We start from the raw sequence: 16,444 nt of genomic DNA on the forward strand, positions 1-16,444 counted from the left end.
TTAAACTGTCTGTCTGGTTTTACTGTGAACTGTTTTGACCAATAAGCAGTATAGAAATGGAGTAAATAAATTCCCCAAATAACCCAACTATTTAGCTATCTGCATTCCTTATCATGTGCCACCCTGTGGTGTTTTGTGGAATTGCATCATACATCTATAAATACTCATGAAGTATTTATTAAATCCACTTTTCCCCCTCATGAATCTAAAGACGCTAATGAGCAATGAAATAGGGTGTGGCATGTGCAATGAATCTCTTCTACATTTTATTTGGGCCCACAAATAAGTCAGAGATGAGGGCTTGTGCAGGTTCTCTTCTGTCCTGCATACGGGAGGTTGTCCGATGAATCCTTCAGTGCCTGCCTATTCATTTTATAGCTGCAAAGAATGCAGCTCTCCCTTAGTCATAGGCCAGGTGTGGACTATATCTTGCTTTGTAGGGGCATCATGAAGTCAGTGTCCTGATGTCAATCCTACAAGTTCACGCTCTCTTCCTTTTAAATCCATTATCTTGCCCCCCCCCTTCCTACCCTGGTTCTTGTCTACTGATCCTACCCTGCCTCTCTAGTACCTGTGTCCATGTCTCGTACCTTCGCCTTCAGCAGAGGGGAATCTTTGGCTGGCTCCCCAGGTAACTGTATACAGAGCATCCAAGAACAGGTTCCCATTCTGCCTTAATCTATGTCTTATCTGTCAACTTCTTACGCAAAACACAAAATATTGAAAAGGTTTGGAAGAGTGCATGCTTCAGTATGCATGCGCAACTGAATATTTGGTGAATGCTTCTACACATTTAGTACTTCAGAGATCTGTACCTCTTTTCCAGTGCTAAGCAATGTTCTTTACCCTGAGCTGTAGATAGACTACTATGCTTTCATACTGCATCATAGATAAGCATGCAATTGGATCTGCCACATATGAAGATGAATGTACTGTACGGATGTACGCATGTGTAGAAGCACATTGTCTAGAGCCAGAAAATGCATTCCAAGACAAAATCTGGCCCAGTGGAAATCCAGAGGCACAGTTCCCCATTTGAAGGATGCAAGTTCACTTTCTGCAGCTGTATTCTTTTAGAACCAGTGTGGTATAGAAGTTGGAGGATCTGGGAGTGTGGTGTAGAAGTTAGAGGATCTAGGAACCCTAGGTTCAAATCTGCAGTCTGCCATGGAAGCTTGCTGGGTAACTCTGGGCTGGTTGTGAATGGGATTGTTGTGAGGATTTTATGGAGGAGGGGAGAATAATACTGTAAGCTGCTTTGGGCTCCCTTGAGAGGAGAAGCAAGGTAGAAATAACTTGAATTTTCAAGTCTTGAGAACAGTAGTAGAGTTCATGAAGGAGTCAGATCTTAAGGGGATTCAAAACTGAAAACTGAGTAATTTCAATGAATAAGTAGAACAAAGAATATCTTACTAACAGATGATGTAGATAGATCCAAGTGTACAGCCGTGTTGGTCTGAAGCAGTAGAACAAAGCAGGAATCAAGTCACACCTTTAAGACCAACCAATTTTTATTCAGAATGTAAGCTTTCGTGCGATCTCTTATGCACACTTCATCAGATGAGGGGATCAGGTATTGTGAGCTGAAATACAAGCAGTCTGGCAAACTAACAGGTCACATGGTCACATAAAACACTGTGGTTAGGCCATTTTGTCTGAATAGCCATAAAAGGTAATAAAATTCTCTGCCAAATGGTGTTTTTGCAAATCTAGGTGAATCACAAAAGGACATGTATTTTCAACTTGTAGTCCACCCAATCAACTTACCAACATCATTCTATACATATTAAACATTCTAGTCTGCCATTAGAAACAAGAATACATAAAATGAAAATGGGTTGAGTATATGTAATGAGATAAATAGCCAATATCCCTTATTTGAGTATGTCAATATAAAACATTATTCTGATACACTATTATAAAAGAGAAATACATTGGAATACTGTGGGTATATAGCAATACTCACTGAGAGTGGGTTTAGCATATGTAATGAGATAAAAAACCAATGTCCCTGTTCAGTCCTGGAGAGGTGTTTGTTCTAAGTTTCATAATAATTTGTAATTCAGCAATTTCTCTCTCCATTCTGTTCTTGAAGTTCCTTTGCAGTAAAACAGTTACCTTGAGGTCACCCACTGAATGCTTTGGAAGATTAAAGTGTGCTCTCACAGATTTCTCAGTTCTGTAATTCCTAATGTCAGATTTGTGTCCATTTATCCTTTGGCTTAGGGTTTGTCCTGTTTGCCCTATGTAGAGAACTGAAGGGCATTGTTGGCATTTAATGGCGTATATAATGTTGCAAGATTAACAAGTGAATGAGCCTGAGATCGTGTAGTTAATGCTTAGGCCCAGTGATGGTGTTGTCTGGGTGTATGTGGCAGCAAAGTTGGCACTTGGGTTTATTGCAAGTTTTGGTACTGGTGTCCATGCTCATGCTCAGATGAGATGCTGTATTGTTGTGGGCCACTCCAGTCATAGAGACCGCTCAGGCAGCTTCCAACCTTGGGAGCCAAAATTCTGCAGAGGTTTGCCTCAGAGAGAGAGAGACAGACAGACAGACAAATATGCTGCATGCTATTTTGGAGAAGGAGCCTACATGCAGCTGAATGGCTGGCTGATCAGTAGGGTTTCCAGCCCTTGCTGTCCAATGGACAAAGTTGACTGTGTTTTGATAGCCAGAGATTCATAAGACCACAGACTCAATTATAAAGGAAAGGAAGTCAATAACAGTCATTACAAATAAAAATACATTAATAACTTTGGCAATTCTTAATACTTAGTATAGCACTTTCAGATTTCAGAGCAATTTATGTGCATTATATCTGCAATTCTTACAGCAGTCCTTTAAGATGGATCCAGGTGGGCAGCCATGTTGATCTGAAGCAGTAGAACAAATTTTGAGTCCAGTGGCACCTTTATGACCAACAAAAGTTTTTTTAAGGTATGAGCTTTCATGTGCAGGCACTTCTTCAGATACATAGAAATGGAAGTTAACATTTCATATATATAGATAAATGCCTCTACATAGGTGAAAAGCAAATTAGCATCCAGCTCAGTGAAGATGCTTTGACACGTGCAAAGACTAGATAGCAATAGCAAACGGGCAGCCCAATCCAGATATACATAGCAGCCGGCCGCTCAGGCACGGGCGGATCTACAGTGCCGCTTGTTGGCTTCCAAAGGGGAGACGTTACATCATGCTTGGAGGGGGAAGAGCAGCCCGACGAGCGAGCGAGAACCTGTCGCCATGGTGATTCCGCCCAGGCACATGCCATTGGCCCGGTGCTGAGGCGGTGGTGGGGGAGTCGCGGGACCATGGGATTGGCCAGCCTGTTGCACGTGACCGGGCGAGGGGGCGGAAAGTTCGCTCCTGAGAGGCCGTCAGTCCCCCCACTCCCTCCCGCTGTCAAGAGACTCTGCCAATGGCAGGCAGGCAGAGACATGCACGGACAAGCAGGAAGTGCCAAGTGCAGGAGTTCACTGTCCTAGACAGCAGCTGGAATGTATGTCTGAGAGCAGCCAGACCAAGTCTGAAAGACAGCCTCTGGAGCCCACGCCCCCACCCCGATGTTGGCCTGCTGCTGTCCCCTGTTATGTGCAAGGAACACCTCCCCTGGGGGCCGCAGAACTCAGAGTGCAAGCCGCTGGGCATGCATCCACTTCAGCGAGCCCCCCCAAGTGCCCAGCGCACAACAGCCCTGTGTGGTCGGGTAGGCCGTCAGCCCGGGCAGACTGAGGGGCGGCACCCCCCCTCCCCTGTCCAGCCACACGGGGGGCAGCATGGCGGCTTGTAGCCCATCCCTCCCCCAAAGTGTCACTATTATGTGTAAACAGACAGCTTATAGCATGTGCTGCAAAACAGAAAGTAGATCGGAGAGGCTTAGATGATCTACCTGACAGCTGGTGGCTGGCTGCCAGAAGGATTGCATCAGCCAAGCAGAGTCAGCATGACACAGCAAGTTGCTGATTGGCTGTCCCATGTATAAATGTACAGAGCAACTGTGGTGATTGTGGGTTTAAGGAGTTGGAGTGCAGCGGAGCATATTGTCAGTCAGGAGAGTGAGTTGGTGTAAATAAATGTATATAGTGGTTTTACAGCTACTGTGTACAGCCTTCATTCTTGCGTCGCTAAGCATCACCCTCTGGGTCTCTCTACACGCATCGACAGGGTTATGGGCCCAGCACGCTTCCGCTGCGCCTAGAACCTGAGACCTGAGAGAGAGGTGGTAGAGAAAGGACGCTGACTTGCTCCAGAGGCTGCCTAGGAGGTGAGACCAGCAGTGGCTGAAAGGAGTCTGAGCAGGATGGCTACAGCAGCAGCTACAGTGCTGGTGGATAAGCTCACCACTACCAACTACAACACCTGGTCGCTGAGGTTAGAGCATTTCCTGAAGAAAGAGGGACTTTGGGACTGTGTGTCAGCTCCTCCAGCTAATCCCACAGCGGCAGAGGCCGTTAAGGATCAAAAAGCTCTAGCCAACATCATTCTAAGTGTTGCAGACGACCAGCTGGTGCATGTCCGTGGGCACCAGAAAGCAAAGGAGGCTTGGGAAGCTCTCAAGGCTGTGTATGTGCAGAAGTCAGCCGGCACGCTGATATCCCTATGGAGGAGGCTCTACAGGAAACGTATGCTGGCCGGGAAGTCGATGAGGGACCACCTCGACGGTATGTCTAATTGTGTCCAAGACCTTGAAGCAAGAGGGAAGGCCGTGGCTGACGAAGATAAGGTGTACATCTTGTTGAGCTCTCTGGACGAGAGATATGACATGCTGGTGTTAGCATTTGAAGGGCAGGATGCTGACAAGCTAACTTTGCCTTATGTGACCGGCAAACTCCTGGCTGAAGAGCAGAAGCAGCTGGAAAGCAAGAGAGAGCAGACTCGAGCCAAGGAAGAAGAGAAGCCGAGGTCTGTCGGGGCTGGTTCCAGCTGGCAAGCCGAGGAGGAGGAAAAAGCCTTGCAGGTGCGGAGGAGGCGCTGCTATCGGTGTAAACAGCTCGGACATTTACAAAGATTTTGTCCCCAGCAACAGAGGAAGAGTCGGCAGCAGTCTTCAAGGACTCCCCAGGTGACTCTGGTAAGAACTGGTCCGGGACTGCAGAGTCAGCCTTGGGTTGTGGATTCTGGGGCTACTCAGATATTCTGCTGCTGTGAAGAGGAGCTTCAAGACTGCAAGCCAGCTGATCAGAAGACTGTCAGCTTAGCTGATGGGAGACAAGCTAGTGTTCTTTGCCAAGGTGCAGTCTATTTTCCTGGACTCAAACACAGGTTTGAAAATGTACTATGTGTCCCCGAGCTAGAAACTAACTTGTTAAGTGTCTCTGTTCTGGCAAAAGCTGGGTTTACCGTAGTATTTGATAAGCAGGGCTGTGCAATTCTGAAACAAGGTAAACAGCTGGCTAAAGGCACTCTGAAATCCAATGTGTATGAGCTCATGCAAAATGTGGGGAAAGCTCATACTGTGTGGAATAGGCAGCCACACAACAGGTGCATTCACAGGCTGCATAGAAGGCTGGGCCACGCCAGCTACAATACAATAAACAAAACTCTAGAAATATTAGAGGGAGTGAAGGTTGACAAGTGCAATACCTTTTTAGATTGCAATGTATGTAAAGAATCCAAATCAAGGGCAGTTCCATCGACCACAAGGAGTGTGCGTGTGTCGGAGAGACCACTCCAATTAATACATGCCGACCTGGTAGGGCCGTATGCACCCAGTGTTTCTAAAAATAGGTTTGGCTTAATTTTGGTTGATGACCACAGCAGGTTTGCGTGGGTATATGCCATTAAGCACAAAAGTGATGTCTGTGCCACCTTCAAATACTGAGCTAGGAGAGTGCAAAAACAGCTAAATGCTAAGATTGCCTCAATACAGACTGACCAGGGGGGTGAGTTCCTGAATAAAGAGTTTGCCAACTATTTGAGGCAAGAAGGCATAGAGCACAGGGTGGCCAATGTTTCCTCCTCGTGGGAGGATGGGATTGTGGAACGGAAAGCTGGAGTACTCCAAGGTATTTGCCATGCTTTGTTGCAAGATAGTGGTCTCAGGCAGGCATACTGGGGGGAAGCCTTAAAGGTGTCCTGTTATATTTCCAACCGTTTATGGACAGAGGCTATAGACGATATACCCTACAGGGTTCTGTATGGGAGAAAGCCATCTCTAGATCACCTCAGAATATTTGGCTCAAAGGCTTGGGTGAACATCCCTCTGGATGAGAGGAGAAAGGGAGGTCCCAAAGCCAGAAAGCTTGTGTTTATAGGGTACCAAAATGGCATGAAGTCCTGGAGGTTTGTGGACAATAATAACTTGATAAGGCTGAGTAGGTCTGCCTCGTTTTGCGAGGATGAAAACTGGTCAAAGATTCATGCCAATGAAATGCCTGGAGATAATAAACTGCAACTGTCTTTGACAAGTGAGGAGGGGCAAAAGCCAGAAAGCTCACTGAAGCAGGAGGAAGACAGTGACAGCAGAGCAGGCAGCAGTCAACAGCAAGAGACTTCTGAGGCTGTAAAAAGGGAGCCGGTTGAAGTCAGAGTCTCTGCAAGAGAAAATAAGGGGGTGCCGCCAAAAAGATATGGTGATGACACTGATGTGAATTATCTGGGCAAGGGAAACAGTTTGCCAGATTCAAAGCCAAAAGGCAGTGTAAGTGCACCAGAGGTACATGTGGATACTTCCTTCACTAGGGAGGAAAATGGTTATACTTATGTATACGATGACCATCCTAAAACATATCCCAGTGTGCTGGAACTGTTGAATGAAATGTCTCTTGGAGAAGGAGACACCTGAGCAAAGCCTGGAAGGCAAGGCTGTAAGCAATAACTGATTTTAAAAGGTTGCAATGTACAATGAATATGTGCTGTAAAAACAATGCTGTAATGTTAAACAAACTTACTGTTTGAAAATGTCACTAAACTATGTGACTATTGTAAAATTAAACTGGACTGAGATGTAACAATTTCTAAAAAACTGTAAAAATGTGTGAAAAAACCCTGCAATCTGTAACAAGTCTGCAAGCAAATGTGATTTGAAATGTATGTGCACCTTTACACCACAAGGTACGGTAATGTATGTTACTAACAAGTCTGGGAAACAAGCCAGCAAAAAAGATAAGGCAAGTGCTCAGTCTGGGCAGAGAGCCAACTGAGGAGATATGGTCAGTCTGGGCAGAGTGCCAACTGATAACAATGTGCTTGCAAGTTAATTGGCAAGCGGAGAAAAATGTGTATGTGTCCAGGAAGAATGGAAGTAACTGAACTGTAATGTATATATGGAAGGCTATGTAATCAATATATTGATGAAGAAATAATCAATATGTATAAGCAATTTTGTAATGGATGGATGTCAGCACCGCTATAACCTGAGGAGGGGTGTCACTATTATGTGTAAACAGACAGCTTATAGCATGTGCTGCAAAACAGAAAGTAGATCGGAGAGGCTTAGATGATCTACCTGACAGCGGTGGCTGGCTGCCAGAAGGATTGCATCAGCCAAGCAGAGTCAGCATGACACAGCAAGTTGCTGATTGGCTGTCCCATGTATAAATGTACAGAGCAACTGTGGTGATTGTGGGTTTAAGGAGTTGGAGTGCAGCGGAGCATATTGTCAGTCAGGAGAGTGAGTTGGTGTAAATAAATGTATATAGTGGTTTTACAGCTACTGTGTACAGCCTTCATTCTTGCGTCGCTAAGCATCACCCTCTGGGTCTCTCTACGCGCATCGACACAAAGAACCAAGTCTGCCCACGCTCCCAGGCATTCCCTCGGAGAGGCCACTGACCAGGGTGGGGGTTGCCCCAGGAATGTGCAGCAGATGCCAAGCGGGAGAGACAACAGAGGGCATAGCTCAGACTTTATTTTTCCGGAACAGAGTGCAACAGTCTCCCTGGAGTGCGCTGGGCAGTCTTGCTGTAGGCGGGGCTCCATTCCGAGTGGCAGGCAGAAGCAGCTGAGGGAGTGGGGGGGACAGTGGAGCAACACACGTGGAAGCATCTGTGTTGGAGTCCCACCTGCAAAACGGAGACAGATCAAGAGCACCTGCAGGGGCAGCAGCTGGAAGAGCAGGCTGCATTTCAGCTGAGTGCTCTCTTAAAGGGACAGTCTCTGATCCACCTCCCCGCATTGGGGCAGCTGCCACACACACACACACCCTGTGCCCTTCCAGGGGTTGGGAATGCGGCAGAGGGCACACCAAGGGAAGGGAGCAGGCAGCAGCACAAGGGAATGGGCTCAGCAAATGCCCCCTGCTGGAGCCCACTGCCGGGTTCAAGTGCCAGAGATGTTCGCACACTGAGCAGTCGAGAGCGAGGGGAGGGGGAGGCTGGGGGGGGGGGGGGACAGTGGAACTTACCCAGTCATGAGTGACAGTCCTCACATTCAGAGCCTCTAGGAGCCCGGAATCTGTGGAGACCTGGAAACAAGAGCAGTTAGCCCCAGGGGACAGACCTCTCTCTCCCCCTCTCATGTCAAAGATACTGTCAAAAGCAACCGTGTGGTGCAAAACCCATCACCAACGTGCCTGCCTGTCCCTCACTCTAAGTCTGTATGGCTGGAAGCTCACCGGCAGAGCTTCCCGCCACGCGAACTTGACCCTAACGACTGAGTTGTACGAGGCAGAGCGGAAGTATTTCTAGGAGGGGGGGCCACTATTGGGCACTGAGGAGGGGGCTCGCCAGGCCAAGGCGCTAGGAGATTGGTGAGGCAATCACGCCGCTCCCTACAGGGTTTGTGAGCTTCCACAGCGGTGGAGGCGAACTTTGTTTTTGGTTTCAATGAGTGCCTATGGGACATGCCGTTATTTTTGCAGGCATAACGTTGTGCCTCTCAGGGGGGGGTGTGTCATGGGCCAAACTGCTCAGGAAGCCGCCTAAGCATGGCCATGCCCCCAACTCCACCCCCTCCTCCGCCTGAACGCCGCACTCCACCTCACTTCCGCCCACGCTCGGGCGCAGCCCTCAGGCGCCGCTGCTTTCGGGCAGAGTGGCGCTCAGGTGGCCCCCTGCCTACGTAACTTCCCTCCACTGTGGCGGCACCAGTCATATGTTGGCGCAAACCCTTCCTGCGCCCACATAGCAGCTTGTCTGCTCCCAAAAGACTTGTCCCCCCTCCCGGATTGTGCTGTAAGTTTCTATGTCACAATATATTTGGATTTAATTATGGAGAGAAAATAGTGGAGTAGTACATATGCCAAAGTAGGAAACTGATCTGTAAAAATAGCTTTCTTAATTGTTGAGTAATTGAGACTCTGCAGTTAAACTCCATTCGTCTCCTCTCAAGCATGGAGTTACCTGATACCATCGTTTCCTTTGAGGTAGGGTGCTATGTCAGAGGAATATGTTGCTTAACTACAAATTATTACAAAACTGGGAACCCCCCTCCCCCTAGACTTAACAGAGATTTTTTTTTATCTCATTACGTATGCTGAACTGATCCAGATCTTACATATGTATTCTCACCAAGAGGGGCTAAATATCCTCTGTATCTTAGCGTATTTGTTTTTGGAATAGTGTATTTGAATAACAAATGTAATATAATGCAATGAATATTGGAACATGTTTCTCTGACATAACACAGCACCCCACCTCAAAGGAAAGGATGATATCTAACTCCATGCATGAGAAGAGACAAGTGGAGTATAACTTCAGAGTCTCAATTACTCTTATCAATTAAGAAAGATAATTGTATCGTTTTCTTCTTTTACATATTTGTCGCTCCACTGAGTTTTTTCCCATAATAAAATCCAAACGTATTGTGACCCAGAAATTTAGCTTGTTATTGCTAAATGTCTTTCCATATATCTTCATTATTGCTAATTTGCTCTTCATGTACTTAGAGGCATCTTTGTGTGTGTGTGTGTGTGTGTGTGTATGTGTATATATATATATATATATATGAGAAAAGTTGAATTTCCACTTCTATATATCTGAAGTGTGCCTGCCCACAAAAGCTGATACTGTGAATAAACTTTCGTTGGTCTTAATGATGCCACTGGACTCAAAAGCAGTCCTTTAAATTAAGCCAGTGTTTTTATCTTCATATTGCACAGGCTGAGTGGCTTGCCTGTGGTTAGTGAATTTGTGGAGGGATTTGAACTGGGGACATCCTGGCTCACAGTTCTTAGCAACCTTACTGTGTTGGCTAATGCATTATCATGATGTAGCTTAGCAACGTATGATGAGATGGGGGAGGGGATTTTACTCTCGTGACAAAAAAGAAAAAGAACAACTTTTGTACTCTTGTGACAAAAAAGAAAAAGAACAACTTTTGGTTTTTCCTGAAATTGTAAAGTATGAAAAATAATCACTTGAACACAGAAATAAAGACAATAGAGAAACTTAAACAACTGTGTCTAAAGTAGCATAAAAAGTGTCACATGATAACAAGGCCTTTAGAATGTATTATTACATAAGAGGCTAGTGATTTATGTGAGGAACTTTTTCAGACAGTTAAATTGACATAGGTGGGGCATTTGGCGAACGGATCATGAGGTTTCAGGGCTTTTTAAGTCAGAAGAAGATCACTTAGTTATGTACTACTAGGATAAATCACATGGTCTGTGCAGGTGGTATTACTGTCCTCTGATTATATGAGTGGAAGGTGAAGGTATAGTGCTAGGCTGAGAGAAACCAATCCCATAGGCAAAGCTGCGATGAAATAAGCATCAGGATGCTTTTTCTCCCATATTTATCAAGTTAGAATATTTTTGCTTTGGTAATTTAATTTTCTGTGGGCTTCCAGGTTCTACTAGATTCTTTCTTCCTTCATTAGACAGAGACAAACAGACACATATAGAGTGCTGTTCTTAGAAGAGTGGGTCGGGGAAATAAACATATCCAGCTGGTTTTATTGCTGATCTTTGCCCAGTGCTCAGTGCAGCCCTATTATTGCAGTCACATCTGCCACTCAAAACTGGGAAGTCCTGCCGTGCCCTGTATAGCTCAGACAAGCCTGATCTTGGAAGTTAAGCAGGGTCAACTCTGGCAAGTACATGGATGGGAGATCACCTTGGAATACCTGTAGCTGGGAGGATGGGGTAGACTTTATTCAACCACCTGTCTAAATATCCTCCAGGCCCCCAGAAGCAATCAGTCACCAAAGGTCACTAGGACTTCCAGGTGCAGACACACACACACATTTTTAAAAAGTGGGAAGTCCTAACTGTAATAGTAACAGTCCCATGTCATCAAATCCATTTGGTAAACCTGTCCTGTTTTGTTTATTAAACAAGTGAAAGGGAGCAGGCATTCCCCTTTTTGCTTGCCCCATACTTATTCCATCTTGTTTTCTTCTTGCAAAAGGTTGAGCTACTGCTGTGACCTGAATCATCATGTGAAAAATCTTTCAAATATCCCTACCGCTAATATTTTTTCTGTGTCATCTCTCTTGCTAATATTCTCTCTGCATCATCTGCTTGAGGGGGCACAGTGCATACATTATGTGGTTTTTGAGGAGGGTGGGTGCTGAAACAAAAATGACTTTTGACAAACCCCCTGCTCCCTCCAGCACTGTTGCATGGCTTGTGATGTTTGCATGCTGCACTGCCCTGTTTCTTCTTTTGCCATGATCCATGATTCTGTTCTCTGCAAATGTTCAGCACTTTCCCCCACAGCAGTTGTATGGTGCTACCCCTCCCCCCACCCTAGAGCACTACTGTAATGTGCACAGCTGATGATCACTGCAAATAAGCAAAAATGCAAACCTAAAGGAAGAGCAGCTTCTCATAAGAAGCCCAAGAGACCAAGCAATATCTCCTTGAGCAATAAAGCAGTCCTTTTACGGTCTTGGCAATTTTGCTGTTGCGTCTTCATTTAACTGTTTTGCTCACTGTTTCCTCTTTTGTTTCCAGTGAACCAGTCACCTTCGCGATGCAGTGGCCTGAATCGCTCTGAATCCCCTATCCGAGAGCGTAATGACTATGGAGGCAGCAGCACCCAGCTCCACAGTGGCAGCAACAACAACATCTACACACCAGACTACTCTGTACACATCCTCTGTGATGTACAGTTTGTCAAGGTATCTTCTAGACTGTGTGACTGAAGCAAAATTTTGAAGGCAGGAGATAATGAAGGAAAGGTTTGATGTCTAGTTAGGCCATTCCAGACAATGGATGCAAAAGAAGGGAAGAAAGGAAGTGAGATTATGAGGAGGAAAAGCTGAGGAAAACAAAAGATGCTTGGACAAAGCAATATAGTGAGGGTCCGAGTGATGGAAAGCATATTAAGTGTAAGGATAGAGGTCACAATGCAAGGGAACCAACAGACCTGCAGAAGGTTCCTAAGATTGGAGAGAGATGGTTTTTAGCAGCACCATTCTGAATGGAAAGAGAAATGTCATAGTGAAACAAATAGGAGAGTTTCCAGTAGTAAGGTGGGAAGTGACCTAGACGTAGGCTTTAGCAGATGATGGAAGAATTTTAGAGACACTGAAAAAGATGAAACAGGCATCATCCATTTGAACATTGATTCCTTTGCCCCATGCCTAGATCACACGGCAGCAGTACCAGAAAGCACTGGGTGCTAGCCACATGGATAGCTCACCCCAGACCCCCGACATGGAGGTTTTTAACGATGGAGACTCCACAAAGGCTCCCACAGTCAGGGGCACTCCACAGACACCCAAGGATGATCCTGCCATTCTCCTGAATATGAGAAACAGCATTGTAGGTAGGTACAGCAAAGGGATATACTCTATTCCAACAGAGCACTTGTGCACAAAGCTGTGTGTTTCACAGTGCACATTTCTGTGCAAAATCAGAGGCTGTTCTTGAAACATGTAAATTAGCAAAAAATTTGCAACCACCAAACTGTCAAAAGCAGACCAAACTGGGAAGGTTTAGCTAATGTGAATGTTACATGGTCAAAAGAATGTCTTGTATGACTGCACTGTCACCCCTGATCTTTAGCCATGTGATCACACTTGTGTATGAAAGGTCATGTGTATGCCCTGACACACATACAGTTGTGGTTTCCCCCATCTGCATCCTGCAGTTAGCCATTCAGATGGGCGCTTGAAGAGCCCCACAGACTCTGTGTTTTTGCACATGGAGGGAATCCCGCACATCCAAGAGGAGCTGGCAAGGGGGACAGAAAGCAACACACAGCAGAGTGAGTACTTGAGGAGCACATTAATGCAAGCAAACAGGGGGGAGGGGGAAAATGGATATCTGAGGGTCTGAACTGATTGCAGCCTTATGCTAATTGCCGTGACCTTCCAGAAAATGAAGGCTGTGGTGTCACATTGGAACCTGAGACTTCAAAGAGAGAAATGGAGACCAGCACATCCCCCAGTGGTCCAGAGGAGCCCCTAGGCAAGAAACTGCTTCGTACCCTCAGTGAGTCACACCACAGCTCTTGAAGTGGGAGAATGGGAGGGGAGTTGACCCCATCATATTTCTGAGAGATACAGGTGTACAATTTTGATTGCTGATGCCCAATTCTGCTCACTCTTATGCATGTACAGACATCAAGAGCAGGCTTTTCAACCATGGGGGAAACTCCTGTTTCCCTATCTCTTAATCTGGTGTAGAGGCTCTGGATCAAAGGCATTCCCTACTCCCACTTCAGTCAAGCTGTCTGCTTTGCTCTATTGCCAAGTGCCCACCCATTATGTTAGAATATGCAAACATTTGCATATTTGTTTAATTTTGTCAAAACTCCCCCCCCCCCAGCTTATATTTAAACTTTGAAATCTGCTCTAGTTAGGGAAGGAGGGGAGATGTGGCATTTTAACAGATACATGTTAGTCAGCACTATGATATGCAGGTCAGGCAGGTAGTGCTGTGCAAATTAAGTTTCTGTTCTAAGCTACAACAGGTTCTTCCTCAAGCCTTATCCTCATAAGGCAGCTGTATGTTTCAGATATGTGGTGCATGTGCTTCCACAGTGGGCTCACTGCTCCAGTTAGACATATGCATCCCTTGAGAGGCATCCCTTCTCTCGGAGCATTTTCCAAGGGAATTGACAGTCTTAGGTTCAGCAGCTGCTTGGGATGTACTGACTAGGAAGAGGCACGGAGGAGAAAGACTGATGTGGGAGGATACAGACTACACTTCCTCAGCACTGACTGTGAACCACTTGGTGTGGCAGGTGGGAGGAGAAGAAAGCCATCAGCAGAGAGTGAAAAGAGTTCTGATGATAATTCCAACTTCACCCCTCTCATCACATGAGAGCTTTTGAGCCTCCCACAGGTGAGTGATGTACGCTGTCATTTCCCTAGCGGCCCATCTCCTCAGCTATGCATCAAGCTCTGGCCTAAGGACTCATGCACACACACATTTTGTGAGCTTTTAATTTGCAGAATTTTTCATTTCTTCAGGGGCTTTTTGCTATACAGTCCCAAGTCCTGGAAGCACATAGATGTGTGAAGAATAACAGGACCAGATGAAGCTTCCATGTTCAGACGCAGTGCCCTCTCTAAACAGTAGCTGCTAGGATGCAACAACGAAGTGTGGCTGTTGCCTTCATGCCTCCTTTGTGGAGGTTTGGTTGTGAAAACAGGATAGTAAGCTAGATGGCTCTTGGGGCAAAGACAACAAGGCTGTTCTCAGGACTGTTTCCCCTCATTTTTGAGTCTTCCCATGCTGCTTAAGGTTCAACAGTGGTTTTGCATTTTCCTGCTGTATGAAGCAGATTTTAGAGGATCATCCAGCCTTATCCGAAGGGGGCAAATAGCAGCCTGTTTTGAGAGTATTGCATTATGAATAGGGTGCATTTAAGAAACTGATAGTAAAAAAAAGGGTCCTAAACTTAAAATGCTGTGCAGGGGGGCATCTTCCATGCTGCCTTTGTATTATTCTGTACACATACGGGGGCTGCATGAGACCCTCTTTACAGCTGTGCACCATTCTGAACAGCTGTTTTCTTCACAGGTTTGCAGCATGACATCTAACTGAACAAGGTTCATGTGTGCGTGTGATGGCACTTGCTTCTCTCCCACATTATCTGTCACGCCTCCAGGGCTTGCGATTCAGATGGCAGATGTTTGAGAGCCAAGCTGGAGAGGTGGAGCCAGAACTTAAAAGAGTTGACCATCGGGTCTTCACAAAAGGTGGATAAAGAAAGGTAGCAGAGCATTGGAGGGTGTAGGACCCTGTGGGTAGCTTAAACCTCACCATCACAAATTACTTCCAGCAGGGTAATGCCCAATGAGAACAGGCACACAATCCCAGCTGGAAGTATCTACCCTTCCTTACGCATGGTCCTGCACATTGGACTCCCTCCTGTGCATGTATGTGCAGTAACACTCCCCCTGTAGTCATCAACATACAAGCATTCTCCAGGACATGTCTGAGATCTATTGTTGTCTAGAACCAGTTGGCTTTGGGTTTGCAGCTTGTCTCACAGACCAGTACACTGATCACCTTTCATCTGTGAGCACAAAATCAAACAAACATAGGAGTGTGGCTCCAAACAGAGCCTGGCCTTCCAGCTCAGTTCAGAAGAAAGAGGGAGTTTTGAAGTCAAACATCAATAAGGGAGAAATAAAATGTACTTGTTTTACATGAAGTCTGTCCATCTCTTCTTTGTAGAATGTTGAGCATGTATATTGGGGAGAAGGAAGAAAAGTACATCTGGACTATGTTAGCCAGGTATTTTATTGGAAGTAAGCAGCCTAAAAGGGCTGTCTGGAAGTGTTTTAATATTTTTCCCTATTTTTTTTTTCATCCCAGGATTTGGGGCTAGAATTATCTAGCCTTGCAGTGAGCACAGAAGCCATATCAGTATGAGACTGAGGAACTGAAATTGGCATTCCCAGTGTCAGTAGAAACTGGAAAGCGGTGGTGTCTCAACCTTAGGTGTTTTTGTTAGTGTTCAAGAATCTGCCTTATTGGTTTTGTGAGGCACTTCTGCCAAACTTAGCCATTTTTTATTGACTCTTCTTAAGTGTCTCAGAGAGAAGTTTCTCTTGGGGCCTGCTTCTGCCTAAACTAACTACCTCCAGCAGCTTGTGTGCCTTTGGCTGGGAAGGCATGGTGTCTTTTATAGGGCTGCAGAAAACCTGTGAAGGAGAACCAAGGCCTGCAAGATCAAAAGAGTCACAGCAATGTTATATTTTTAAGCCCATGGAAATCTCAGCTGCTCTCAATAAAGCTCTTTTCAGATGGAAACTTGATCTATAAGCACCTTTTCCATTGCTATGCTGTTGAGAGGATGCCTCGCCTGGAGCAAAACTATTCTTGATAACTGACAAACTCACCTAATAGGCCTTTTACTCTCAATTTTATCAGCCTCAGAAGGAACACAGGAAACATTTGTCTTGCCTCAGGCACTGGCATGAATATAGCTTAGCAAGGAAATACCCCGTTAAGACACTTGTGAGGGGCTCAATTTCCCACCTTTAAGCTTCAGGAAGAAGTTATATGTGCACCAAATGAGGGACTGCAGCATTCAGGGAAGTTGTTTTACACAGCTAGTTCTGTTCACCTCAGTCCAACCCAGCCCCATTTCATGT

The 16,444-nt window shown here is 45.7% G+C and overlaps 1 protein-coding gene across 1 annotated transcript in view; it reads left to right on the top strand.

Moving 5' to 3' along the window:
• CNNM1 (cyclin and CBS domain divalent metal cation transport mediator 1) overlaps positions 1-15,498 on the top strand; it is a 33,082-nt gene extending 17,584 nt beyond the window's left edge. The window contains exons 7-13 of the mRNA XM_060242679.1: positions 569-631; positions 11,841-12,007; positions 12,477-12,657; positions 12,982-13,098; positions 13,209-13,325; positions 14,080-14,180; positions 14,862-15,498. Coding sequence (XP_060098662.1) covers positions 569-631; positions 11,841-12,007; positions 12,477-12,657; positions 12,982-13,098; positions 13,209-13,325; positions 14,080-14,159 — 725 coding nt within the window. The 3' untranslated portion in view covers positions 14,160-14,180; positions 14,862-15,498. The remainder of the gene's footprint in view (positions 1-568; positions 632-11,840; positions 12,008-12,476; positions 12,658-12,981; positions 13,099-13,208; positions 13,326-14,079; positions 14,181-14,861) is intronic.
• The last annotated feature ends 946 nt before the right edge of the window (positions 15,499-16,444 follow it).

The sequence above is a fragment of the Heteronotia binoei genome, chromosome 6 (genome assembly GCF_032191835.1).
Source record: "Heteronotia binoei isolate CCM8104 ecotype False Entrance Well chromosome 6, APGP_CSIRO_Hbin_v1, whole genome shotgun sequence".
Classification (NCBI taxonomy): domain Eukaryota; kingdom Metazoa; phylum Chordata; class Lepidosauria; order Squamata; family Gekkonidae; genus Heteronotia; species Heteronotia binoei.